This window comes from Rhinolophus hipposideros (genome assembly GCF_964194185.1).
Source record: "Rhinolophus hipposideros genome assembly, chromosome: 2".
NCBI classification, from domain to species: Eukaryota; Metazoa; Chordata; class Mammalia; order Chiroptera; family Rhinolophidae; genus Rhinolophus; species Rhinolophus hipposideros.
Genome location: NC_138048.1, coordinates 62,193,295 through 62,206,717, shown reverse-complemented (window position 1 = coordinate 62,206,717; position 13,423 = coordinate 62,193,295). Strand labels below are relative to the sequence as shown.

General features: G+C 44.8%; 1 protein-coding gene across 1 annotated transcript; it reads left to right on the top strand.

Moving 5' to 3' along the window:
* Positions 1 to 7,208: 7,208 nt before the first annotated feature.
* On the top strand, positions 7,209 to 12,580 carry LOC308508304 (5-hydroxytryptamine receptor 3C-like; the record flags this gene model as incomplete). Its single annotated transcript, XM_081074748.1, has 9 exons — positions 7,209 to 7,275; positions 8,515 to 8,681; positions 9,078 to 9,122; positions 9,592 to 9,701; positions 9,976 to 10,145; positions 11,005 to 11,165; positions 11,603 to 11,807; positions 12,002 to 12,217; positions 12,351 to 12,580. 9 exons carry the CDS (start codon positions 7,209 to 7,211, stop codon positions 12,578 to 12,580), a joined length of 1,371 nt encoding a protein of 456 aa, XP_080930874.1.
* Positions 12,581 to 13,423: the final 843 nt, after the last annotated feature.

The following is a 13,423-nucleotide window of genomic DNA, read 5'->3' as shown; positions in this document are numbered from 1 at the left end:
CACCTTACATCAAACCCATGAATATTTCTGCACTGAAATCTATGAACGTTCACACTAGATAGCAAAAATGAAACTGAATAGTTTCATTAGTCTCAGGTCAGGTTTTGCCACCACAGGATGTCATTTGGTTTTCAAAGCTCTTTAGGTTTTAGAACTGAGGTTTTATAGCATAATCCCCACTTATATATAGTCAAATAACTGAGATGAGATAAATGAGAAAAGGAAGCACAGGGAGACGATGTCATAGCCCGAGAGCTGTCTGCCAAGATTCCACAGCTGGTGAAGTGGCCGAGCTGCAGTTTGCACCTGGGCAGGCTGACCCTAGGTACTGGACTCTGACCCCACAGCCCTCCAAGCTGAGGGTGAGAACCACACAGGTCCTCCAGGAGTCCCATGTGGAGACATCAATACCATTTCAAGTCTTGAGCAGTTAACACTTTAGGAGAATTAAAACAGAAAGAGCAAGGCCGTGATCCGGGTCCCAATGACAAACTTTCTTTTAAATTCCCTTTTCCTCCCTCCCTCAGTTTTTCCCACTTCTCACCCCTTCCCTCCCCACTCCCCTCACAAGTCATGACACCCAAATTCACTATTCTTACTTTTTCCATTCCTTGCTGGGGTGTATATTCCCCTAAATCTAAGCTGGGCAATTCATATTTCCTCGGTATTCTCTATGGATTTCATCTTTTGCCGCTGATACTTCTTGTCAGATACTTACAGACCTTTCAGTCCTCTGCCCTGTCCTGAGACAGTCATTTGCCCTGGAAATTCATCCTTGACTTTGTTGAGTAGCTCGTTTACCCAGTGTTTGATGAGTTCTGAAATTATTTTAGATCAAGTTGCATTATTTTGTTTTTTCCCCCCCCACATATATTCATGGTACACATTTCTTGGCTTATTTTCTTCAGATTTTTTTCAAACAAGTAGCGTTAAGTTTTATTTGAATAGAAACTATCCAACTTATCGTTTTTGACACATGATTTAAGATGCTCTATATCTCTTTTCAGTAAGAAAAGGCATGATATAATTATAGTGATTTTATTTTCTCCAAAAGCAAAATCTGAATCTGTGATCTTAACACATAACATACAATCATACAGAACCTTTGAAACCAGAGCTTTCCCAGAAAATTGACAGGAATAGCTGCTGCCTATACCATCTATAACAGAACCATATGATAAGCACACTTTGCGTTAATGACTTTTCTCTTATGTGGCAAGCCTTTGAAAGGTTTTGAAAAGCAATTTACGACCTCTTTAAAAAAAATCTAAACTGGTCCTGCCTGGGCCGTCTTGCATCTGATGGCCTATTTCTGCCTAACGGCTCCTCATCTTGTCCGTCCATCTGCAGGGGTGCCCTGTGGTTCTCGCATACATATTTGTCCACTTTCTTTTTCTCTAAACTTTTATAAGCAGTATTTTTCCATGTCTTCTACATTTTTTAGGTTCCCTATTAACTTGACATTAACGTTTATTACCTCATTGCCATCTTTTCCTCCCTCTCCTCTTCATTCAGACCTGCTCTAGGATGTGAAGTCACGGACTTCGTTTCAAGCCTCTTTTTTTCCTTCTCGCCAATTTCTGATCCTCCCTTTGACAACCTCTCTTATTTATTCGTTTACTAGCACTGGTTCTGCTACATAGCAGGGGGAAATAATAGTATAGTACAGAGACTTTGAAATCTGGCAACCCTGGATTTTAATCTGACTCCATTACTTTCTATCTTGGTATAAGGTGCTGGCCTATATGCCACTTGGGCTGTTCATAACCTTGTGCAAGTGGCTTAGCCTTACAAGTTTAAATTTCTTTATTTGTGAAGTGGAGATAATAACTCAGATTAAATTATTTTTAAAATATGGATTTTTAAAAATCATTGGTAACTGTAAAGACACTGGAAAACTAAATGTGACACACAAGAGAGCATCTATTTATCATGTAGGCTGAGACCTAGAGAATCCTAGGTAGGAGGCGATAAATTAGAGATTTTCTAGTTCAATCCCCTCATTTTTTAGATGAGAAAAATGAAGTGGAGAAAAGTAAAATGATAACTATGGGATTGTCATACTTCAAGAGAGCCTGGGATCAGAACTTGGGCCTGTCCAAGTGGCTGCCACGGGCGAGTTGTTATCCCTGGGACTCTTCCCAGGTGCCTTGCAGGAGTCCCAGGACCCTCCCTCTCTCCTGCTCCAGGCACCGTAGCCAACCTGAGTTCAGCTGTTGCCCCAGCCTGCAGTTTGGATGCTTTGGTTGCCTCCTGGACTCCTGGCTCCTTAGCCCTGGCCAACGGTCTCTGTGCACTATGGTCATCCATCTGGGCTGCAAAACAATGATTCTTACTTCCCCCTTCTAGTCTCTAATTCTGTCCTTGCCAGGCTACCGTTATTTTCCCAAACCTGATCCCCCAGGGTGCCAGATGAATGGGGCCACCAGAGGACCATGCAGTGTGATCCCCCTTGGAATAAGCTAAGGAGAAAGGTATTAGGGTCTGTGACTTGCAAAACTACAGCTCCTGTTGCCACTGTTTAACTTTGGATTCAAGCATTGTCTAAGCCTGTGGATTTCATTGGTGGAAACCTAGAGGCCCACTGATCCAGGCCACCAGACTTCCCAGCTATAGAGGAATGAAAAGAACAAGGAAAGAACAATGGAATCAGATTGACTCTAGATTCTACCAATTTCCACTGGGTGGACACTGAACAAGATATTTTGACCCCTCTGCACCTCAATTTCCTAATCTGTAAAATGGGAGTAATAGTGTTGAACCCTCAGTTGTGAGGATATGAATACTGTAAGTAAAGTACCAAATACAATATAGGGCACACGGCACAAACTTAATAAATGCTAGTCAAGGTTAGGCCATTCTGAGCCTGGCGTTTACTGGAAACTTAGAGGATACAGTCAGAAAGAAAAGGCTGGGCCCTGGCTCCAGCCTCCTGGATCCCACCTGCTTCCAATTGCTGTGTTTCTGCCAACTCCCATCTCCCCCAAACTGCACCCAAGATGGAGGCCCACACCTCAGCAACACGATGTGGACAGCAAGCAACTTCTCTGATATGGCCTCAGGACTCCCATGAGGTTCCCAACCACCTTCCTTCCATCTGCGCAAGGTGCCTATGTCTCTCTCCCCATCTACAGTGAACTGACAGGCCAGGTAGGTAACTAACATTTATTGACCTCACACTGCTACATGCCACACACTGGGGGTTGGGGGTGAGGACAAAGAAGGACCAGATATGCTTCCTGCTCTCCATGAGGTTACAGAGCAGGAGGGGAGATACACAGGTAAAGAGATGTTTCCAGCTGAAGGGTCACAACAGAGTTCAGAGATGTGTGTGTGTGCGTGTGTGTGCGTGTGTGTGTGTGTGTGTGAGAGAGAGAGAGAGAGAGAGAGAGAGAGAGGCTTCTCAGAAGACTAGATGCTTGAGTTGAGCTGAATCATTAAAACTTTAGTAGTGGGATCAAGAGCTCAATGGTTGAAGATACATTTTAGATTGTGAGAATATAGAGGAGAAACACCACATGAATGTTGGGGTGCTATTTTCCGGGTATAGTCCAAGGCCCATGTGCATTAGAATCAGCTGTGGATCTAGTTAAAAACAGATCCCTGAGCACTATAGCCTGCAGTTCTGATTTGGGGTTAAGATTCAGATTTAGGGCCAAAGGGGTGAGGGGAAGAACAAGTCGTTTAGAACGTAAAACCCCAGGCAAAGATGATGGAAAGGTAGGTGGGAGTTAAGTCACAGAGTGCCTTTTGTATCATGCTAAGGAGCTAGATTCATCCTGTAGGCCAGTGGTTCTCTAAGTGTGGTCCCAGGATGTACAGCCACAGCATTACCCAGAAACCTGTTGGAAATACAAATTCTCAGGCTCAGCAATCTTAACATAACTGCTAAAGACAATGGGAGCCATTGAAAGATTTCAAATAGAAGAAGGATATGGGCACATCTGTTTTTCAAACAAATTACACAGGCTGCACAGGTAGCCCTCAGCCAGAACAAGCGTGTGCCCCAGATGATGATAATATCCATCTGGTACCTCCACGGTGCTTAAAAGACGGCTAGAAGGTGACACTTGCTCTCATCTCAGAGGAGAGCAAGCTCTCATGTGTACTCACAGACCCAGCTAGCCGGCCTGCGTGCTGACCCCTGCCTCTGGGCCTCAGACACTGTAGCTCACCTGGGCTCCTAAATCCAGTGTCTGTGCCTCTGACCTTGGTATCCTGAAGCCTCAGGGAATCTATTGCCCAACCTCCCTTCTCCTGGTTCCCTAGAGTATAGCCATGGAGACACCAGATACCAATATTATGGAGCCTGAAAAGGATTCTAAAGTGGCTGTTCACTGTACATCCTGGAAGTTCCGTGGAGATAAGCCAGAAATTGCCCTGCCAGTCAGAACAAGGAATAAGAGAAAGTACATAGGTAGTGACCATCTTATAATCGTCTGGGATTTTAAAAAAAAGTGTTAAATCCCCTAGGAATCCAAGCTGCCAGTGGTTCTCACCTGTGGTCAGTTTTACTCCCAAGTCGAACTTTGGCAATGTCTGCAGACATTTTAAGGGTTACAGCTGTGGGGGGGGGGGAATGGTACTGGCATCTGGTGGGCCAGATATGCTGCTAAACCTTCCATAATGCATAGGACATCCCTCCAAACAAAGAATTATCCAGCTCAAAATGTCAGTAGTACTGAGGTTGAGAACCTGGGCAATCCCAGTCTCACAGGAGTCCTTAGCTGGCCTCAGATTTGCCTGAGTAGTCAGTTAAAGCCCAAATTCAAAGTCTCTGTCTTTAGAGGTCTAAGAATCCTCGAAATATGTGAATCCAAAATAGAGGCTGCAAAGATGCCCAGAGAAAGCAGGCAGTGTGGAGTAGGTCCTTGACCCTCCCACAATGACCCCTGAATCCGCTAAGAGTTTTGTGAGCCATCTCCTAGTACTGAGTCACCATGAAAGTCCATAGCTTAGCTTAGGAGAGACAACTACCTAAAGCTAAAATGGGAATCTTAGAGACTCCCCAGGATATTCCAGAGAATGTAGGGTAAAGCCATTCCTAATGACCTTAGAAAATGATAGCCTACCTATTAAAGCTCTGTCTAAATATGGCTAACCTCCCCTTTTTGAAAGCCTATTGAAGACGGAAAGGAGGAGGCAGGCATACTCAGGAGGGATGTCCAAAGAACATTTGTAGCAACGAACTCTGTTTTGGGGATGAACTCTGAGAGCTGGCCTCCTCAACAAGCATTTCAGGTGCTTAGTTACTTGTCTGAGATGGAGAGCTGCCCAATGTGGAAAGTACACCATATACCCAAAGACTTCTGACAGACACCCAATGTTCGTGCTGAAAAACTGTGTGAGTCTTACATGGCTTGTTATGAGCCATAAGCATTGGAAAACCTGCAACCCTGGTATTTTAAGTACTATCATTTTTATTGCTTTATTTGAAAATAGTCTCTAACTCATCGTTTTAGGTGTTTTCTTAAAGATGATCAATTGATTATGGGTGTTTTTTTTGTTTTGGTTTTATTTTTTGATTAATGACAAAATTTACATTTTCCTCAAACGTACTGTGTTCTAAAATATGGTCAGGAAATACAAGGTTTACTTGCCATCCCCTATTTCCTTGGCTCCATTGCTTTTTCCCACATACTCCTATCTAATATCTGTGTTGTGAGATTGTTGAGAGGATTCCATAAAATAAAGTAGGTAAGAAAGACATCACAATGCCTAGCATATAGTCAGGGGCTCAGTATATTAGCTACCATTACCACCATCATCAGCAATAGTACCTGAGATTTCCAGATCCCAGAGTTGCACCTCTGACTCCCCAGATAGGAAGCGAGCCCTTGCCTGACTGCTTTATTTCTCCCGCCTCTATCGTCTCCATCTCCTGGCAGCTAAATCTATTTCTGAGTCCAACCAATAGACTTAGGTCACGTTTTTCAGCCAACGTTGATAGAACCAGATATACATCAACTGTCTTAGCCACTTTCATCAGGGCTTGCAGTTAACCCCTCTTTCCTGGATCTAAGGTCTGGTAGTTCAGCCTACCTGCAGAACTCAAGCATTTTTTGAAAGTCCTTCACTCTTAGCCAGTTCAGGAGTCCAGAGCCCCACGGGTGTGTCCACGTGGATACAGACACAGCAGCACTTTGGTCCTTCATGACATGATGGCCCAATCCTTTGGCCAAGTTCCCAAAGAAAGGAAGAAATGATATATAGAGCTGGTGGGATTAAAAAACTGCAGCTATGGCACACCTCAAATGGAGGACATTGCAGCCCTCTCTCCTACTTTCCTACTCTGGGGCCGTAAGCCATTTCGGCCTTCCTTAGTACTTTCTGTTCAGGGCTGTCCATTCTGAACAAAGTTTCTTTTGTATTCTAAAAGAAACTTTACCCTTCTGCAAGAAAATAATTTCCAAGTCTTTCTGGAAATGTAACTGATGTAATATAACAATGCTCCAATTCACTCATTTGGTCCGATTGTGTTTTTTATAGTGATGTGACAGAAGATATGATATTGACACATACCGTTGATATTGATGTTAGCCGAGATTACTACTTTGTGATAATGTGTAACACTATTGACAACACAAAAACATTAAAAACAGCTCTGCTATCTGCTAATTCTATGACTTCTATTATTATGTAATTCAGGCATAGAGTAAAAAATGTATGGGGAACATTGGTTTAGGGGAGAGTGAATCAGGGAGGCAGAGAGATTGGAAAGAGAAAATCTAGGGGCTGTTGGAAAAATATAAACAATAGACGATAAAGACAAGAGTCAAGATTTATAATTGGCATTTGCAGTTATCCCTAATGAATACATAACCAAATACCTAAATATTGTCACCTTTCCAAATCTGCAGATTCCCTGGCCTCAGAAGAACATAATTCTCACCTGCCCAGCCCACACTCTCTCATGAAGGCAAGTTATTGTGTTATTGACCTCAGCACAGAGCTGCCAAACAGACGCTTCTCCCCTAGTCTTGGCCTAACTTCCTCCCTGCCTGGAGCCCGGAAGGCATACCTAGACAGGGTCAAAGCAGGACACTCTGCTGTGCCATCTCTGGCCACAGCTTTTCACCAGGGAGTGGTCACCTCACCTGTCATGAGCAGTATTCAAAACCAGGCGCCAAGTTGTGGTCTAAGCTCCTTTAAGCTCAAGGGTTTAGGGGCTCCTGGTGAGTCCCCAGAGAAGAATACAGAAGAGAAGGATGGACGGGGGGTGGCTTGCTGGGGGAAGACTCCTCTTCTGCCTCACTGTCAACCTTCTGCTTCAAGGTAAGATGGGCAAGAATAGGGAAGACCAGAGTGGGGTTCTGAAGGACATCTAGAAACTTCCCTGTAGCACTTGGAGGACATTCAGAATTAACTTGTTAAATATTTCTTCCATAATGTCTGTGTCTTCATTTCCTTTTGGTGACAGATAGAAAGGTATTCCACTGATGAGGACACACAGCATTCCTCTATTCCTACCTGCATAGGGATCTACTAAACAGCCCCATTTCACCACCTCTCTAAATTCTACCTTTTCACTAACCTCCAATGCCCCTTCCTACCCTTCCTATCTCTTTTTCCTTTGATATGATATCTGTGAGAAGAGTAGCCACTAATTTTAAATATGACATGAAGGAGTAAGTAAAATACTGAGGGAGGGTGGGGATCAATCTTAGATAGAAGGAAGTGGATACTTTGCTTTCATGAGGAAATATTTGTTCCCTGTCAGGGCACATCCCTTAACTATTATGGAAAGAGATGGCGATGGAGAGGAGCAGGCAGGGGGAACTATTACACCAAGATAGAAATAGGGCAAAGATCCTGCTCAGGTGGCTCCCTGGCCATAGCCCAGAGACAACACAGCACTGGCATGGCCTGTGCTCAATGGTATCACCTAATGATCCCAAGGCTGGAAATAAACGCCAAGATATCTGAAGTCACTAAATTTGAGATGGGCAAAATAAACGCAAAGCACCAAGGTAAGCATCCATTCAGAATACCTATTACGAATTTTCTTTATCTACCTAGTAAATGCAGTCTTTTGCTTCTCTTATTTTTTTGATAAATCAGTTCTTACAGAAGTCCGTGAGGATGGAATGAAGAAACAAAATACATTACAGCAAATTTCTGAGTGACTGGAATACAAGTTTTAGGACAGAGCTCAACGGTGTTATTAGGTGGACTCAAGGGGCTTGTGATGGGTACACTAAAAGACTACTTGAAGAGGCTGCCATTGCCCCAGGGCCAAGTTTGCATATAGATTTGGGCAGGTTTTGCATGAGGATGAAACAATGGGAATGAGGATAGAGTAATGACTCAGCTCACCACAGGGACTTCCACCATTTGCCTACCAGTCGGTCCATCCTCTCTGGTTCTGGCAGGAAGGGCTCTGGTTTAGGGAGTCTTGGCCCAGGAAGGAGAGCTCACCTGCTCTTCCCAGTATATCCTCTGTTTCTATCTCTGCAGAGAGGCTCCAGTCCTGGCAATAGAGACTCTCTCTCACAGAGTCTCTGCTCTCTACAGGAAGAGGCGACACTTTCACCATCAATTGCTCAGGCTTTGACCAACATGGGGTGGACCCTGCTGCGTTCCAAGCAGTGTTTGACAGAAAGGCCTTCCGTCCAGTCATCAATTACAGCGTCCCCACTCGGGTCAACATCTCCTTCACCCTGTCTGCCATCCTGGAAGTGGTGAGACCTGGTCCTCACTTTCCATAGCTTCTGATAGGGAACAAGGGTCCTCTGCCCTGTCAAGCCAGCATTGTACTGGTCCAGTGGTGAACAATAGGTACTCTGAATACGTTTCATATAAATAGAGGGCTTTCCTATAGGGCAGGGAGACATAAAGAATGTCTGTTTTCAGGAAAGATTTACCCTTGAGTCCTGTCCTTTCTGGAATACTCCAGAAAGAAGTGGTCTGTGTCCTGAATTATACCTAGATACAAAAGAAGACCAGTAAGGAAAAGACAGTCCAGCATCTAGAACTATGTCTGGCCCAATAAATTAGTAAATATTGATGAGCGTATGAGATGGGAGCGGGCCAAGTCTTTTTGCACTCATAATCCTGGCTGGAACTTTCTTCACCAGGACGCACAGCTCCAGCTTCTGACATCATTCCTGTGGATTAATATGGTAAGGCAGGTTCAACTATCCCCTTCCCGCCTCCCTCTGTAAGCTTTTTTCAAAGAGGGACTTAAAGGTATTACAGCCCAAAGCACTACCTAATGTATAGATCTTTCTGAGACCAAATAATTCCACCTAGAACTGGACTGACCTTGGGGACACAAATCTCCCTGAGCAACTTAGGAAGGTAGAAATGGTGACCCAAGAAAATGGACAAGTGGTTGCTGGCCAATATGGCGGTGTGTTCCTGGGTGTAAGTGGTATTAGGCTATTAAGGTCTGCCTGGGGGGGGGGAAAGGCCATTAAAGGGTACTTTGCTAATGACACGTGGTTTGATAAAGAGGGGGATATAGGCTGTGGTCACTGGGGACGTCAGTGGCGTTAGAGGATCAGAATTTAAAGAATGGGCAAGGCAGCAAAGGCTGACCGGACAAGCTACACCATCCCTCGCCTTTGTTTCCCACTGCCCTGCGTGCAGATGTGGGACAATCCTTTCATCAGTTGGAACCCAGAAGAGTGTGTCAACATCAATAAACTCACTGTATCAGCTGAAAACCTGTGGATCCCAGACATCGTCATCGTTGAATCGTATGTATCTGAGCTGGGGAAAACGTGCATGAAGCCCATCTGCAAAGAATAGCCTAGAGTCAGTACAGGGCATAGGGACACCAAAAGAGTCAGACAGGGGCACAGTCTCAACTAACTGACTCCCACAAAACACTATGAGGAGTAGAAGAGACAAGATAGAATGACATTAGAGAAAGAGCCCAAAAGGAAAGCACAGTTGGGGAAGACCTGGGAAGAATGGGAGACAAAAGCTAATTAAAGCACCCACAGCACTCACCTCTCCTCTCTCAAGCAGCATGACTGTGGATAAGACACCTCCAGGTCTCACTGCATATGTCAGCAGTGAAGGTCGAATACAGTACGATAAGCCAGGGCGGGTGACCAGCATCTGTAACCTGGACATCTTCTACTTCCCTTTTGACCAACAGAATTGCACCTTCACCTTCAGTTCCTTCCTCCACACAGGTGAGCCAGACACATGGTGGCAGCTATTTAAGAGTTAGGGGAAGATAGTTAAGTGGTGTAGATATTATTAGGGAAGATTTTAAATAAGTGTTTCTCAACACTGGATACCCACTAAATCTTTTTAAAAATAACAATAACTACCTATGCATCATCCCGGAGAGTCCAATTGAATTGTTCCAGGTGGGGCCCAGGTATTATGAGTTTTTATGTCTCCCCAGGTGTTGCTAATGTGCAGACAGGGTTAAGAACTACTGCTTTAATTCCTCAATAAAGTTTAAAAACAAAAAAGACAATTGCTTTAGATCTTGGATGGCCCTTTGCACCAAATGAGGCTCCCCTGACCCCGAGCTGCTGCAAACCCTTTAACTTCAATAGTTAACACACTTAAACCAGTAAATTAATGTAACTAAATGCCACCAGGTGTCGTGGCAGATTTGAATAAATCAATCATTATAATGGGCAGGCCTGTAATTATAAAAACGTTGAGATATTCATGGTGGAGTCCACTGAAACATCTTACAACTGGAGAATTAAGAAGAAAAATAGGAATGACTCCAAAAATTTTGAATAATTTTGGAGTCATTCCTATTTTCCTTCTTAATTCTCCAGTTGTTCACATTTGAATCATATCCAAAATTCCCATAACAACTTTGACTTACCCTTGTTTTTAACAAAAAGTCAGTGCTGCAGCCCTCCCACATATGAACTGGGGGTCCTGTAACCCACTTCTGAAAAGCTGGATGCCCTGCTTTAAAAGGACAGAGAGGAAAATTTGTTGAAGACACTCAGTGGGGAGGAATTGAATTTTGTGGGCGGCAGTCTTGGGAGCTCTTGCTGAGCTCCCCTGCCTGTCTTGCAGTGGACAGCATGACCCTCGGCATGAACAAGGAAGTGTGGGAGATAACAGACACGTCTCGTGACGTCATTCAGACTCAGGGAGAATGGGAACTGCTGGGCATCAACATGGCCACCCCAAAGATGTCAGTGGGAAGCCATACATATGACCAGATCATATTCTATGTAAGTCCTGGGGTCGCTCTTTGACTTCTCATCCCAATTGCTCTTTAATTTTCCTCTTGATCTAAGGCTCTTTGGGACATAAAAAGAAACTCTAGGAGGGTAAGCACCCGCTCCCCATTCCATCTTCTACCCTAATGGCCCTACTGAAGGATCCCCAGGACCTCTGCATGCAGAGAGGAACAGCTGAGCTGTTTCAAAAATGCCCCAGTCACCTATCCGATGGAGCGAAGGGTCCTATTTGCCCTTAAACACCTATAGTTGTATTCCCAGCAGGTTGGACACAAATTAGAAAACAAAGTGGAGGCACTTCTGTAGAAGGGCATAATCATCCCATAGCCAGCCTAACATCACGTCAGCAAGGATTAGACAGTCAAATATACAGTTGAGCCTTTGGCATCAGTTTTTTGCCACATTCTCCGATCGCTCCTCCCCACCAGGTGGCCATCAGGCGCAGGCCCAGACTCTACGTCATAAACCTTCTGGTGCCCAGTAGCTTTCTGGTTGCCATTGACGCCCTCAGCTTCTACTTGCCTGCAGAAAATGAGAATCGTGCTCCATTCAAGATAACACTTCTGCTGGGTTACAATGTCTTCCTGCTCATGATGAATGACTTACTACCTGCCAGCGGCACCCCCCTCATCAGTATGGCCTCTTCCACTTTCTGGGGAAGCAAAGGCAGCAGAGGACTGGGATGGGGGGGTCAGGAGAACCAGTGGCCTCTTACTTAAAGAGGGTAGGGTTTCTGAGGAAAGACTGGATATGGGGAAAGAATCTTAAGTAAAGTGTGGTTTATTTATAATTTGCCCTGGTTTATTTATAATTTGCTTTGCCCTCAGGTGTCTACTTTGCCCTGTGCCTGTCGCTGATGGTGCTCAGCCTGCTGGAAACCATTTTCATCACCTACTTGCTGCACCTGGCCACCACCCAGCCCCCACCCATGCCCCGATGGCTCCATTCCCTGCTTCTGCATGGCACCAGAGCAACGAAATGCTGCCCCACTGTGCCCCAGAAGGGAACTAAGGGCCTGGACCTCCCCCCTGCCCACCTGCCTGGTAACAAAGTCAGCTCTGCCCACACTTCCTCTTCTAACACCTTCACTTCTCTGCTCCTGCCTCCTTGCCTGCCCCCCCTACCCCATTCCGGGTGACCTTTGCAGTCCATGGCTGGGTCTCTGTCTCTCCTTAGGTCTGAAGGAGCCCGTGGAGCTGGTAGGGAAGGTGCCAGATCCCCGAGAGGCAGAGTTACGTGGGTGCCCTGGGTCAACAATGGCCCGGCAGGAAGACGAGGCCCAGAAGCAGCACTTGGTGGGCCTGTGGGTGCAGTTCAGCCACATGATGGACGCCCTGCTCTTCCGTCTCTACCTGCTGTTCATGGCCACGTTTGTCATCACGGTCATCATCCTCTGGAACACATAGGGAGTCCTGCACATCCGCCTCTCCCTTCCAACCACAACCAGACCCGGGCCCCTTTTCTAATCTTAGCCACTTATCCCCAGTGACTGTCATGTCCCCTTCTATGTTCCCAAAACTTCAACACAGCTCTACCAAGCAAGTCCAGCATAGCCCTAGACAGTTTCCTGACTTCTCACATGCCATGGTCCTCATTCTTGTACACTTTCAGTGTCCCTTAGCCACACCTAACTTCTGACTCACTTATCAATGGAGGTCCCAGTCGGTGGAGTCTCTCCGTGATTGATTGACCCAATAAATGACTTTCCAGGAAGCACTGGCCCCTCAGTACATTTATGATAGATCCACAAACAGGTGGAGAGTCCTCTTGCAGAAGTTTTGATAATTCACCCTAAACAGATGTAATCTGGTTTGATTTTAAGTCTTTCAGACACTTTCAGAGTTTTAAAAGAATAAAGAGGTCAAGACAATGCTCCTTGAAGTAAATATTGTGTCATTTTTTTTATTCTGACAGGTTCCTCTGATTTCACAAAATCAAACAGAGAGAGCCTTCCGAATATACATGCTTGGAGGAGGGCCAGGAAGACAGTTAAGGACCTCAATTAAAGGGTTCAAGTAAATAAATTGTCATACAGCCACACGATGGAATGCTTTGTATCCATGTAAAGTAAGAAGGTAGATCTATGTTAATAAATATGGAAACAGGTCCATGCCATACAAAAATGGAAAAAACAAGTTACAAAACAGCATGTATATATAATTTCTTAAAAAAAAAAAAAAAAAAAAAGACCACTAGAGAGAAACTCAGAGAAAAAGATATGGATATCTAGACACCAAAACGTGAGCAAA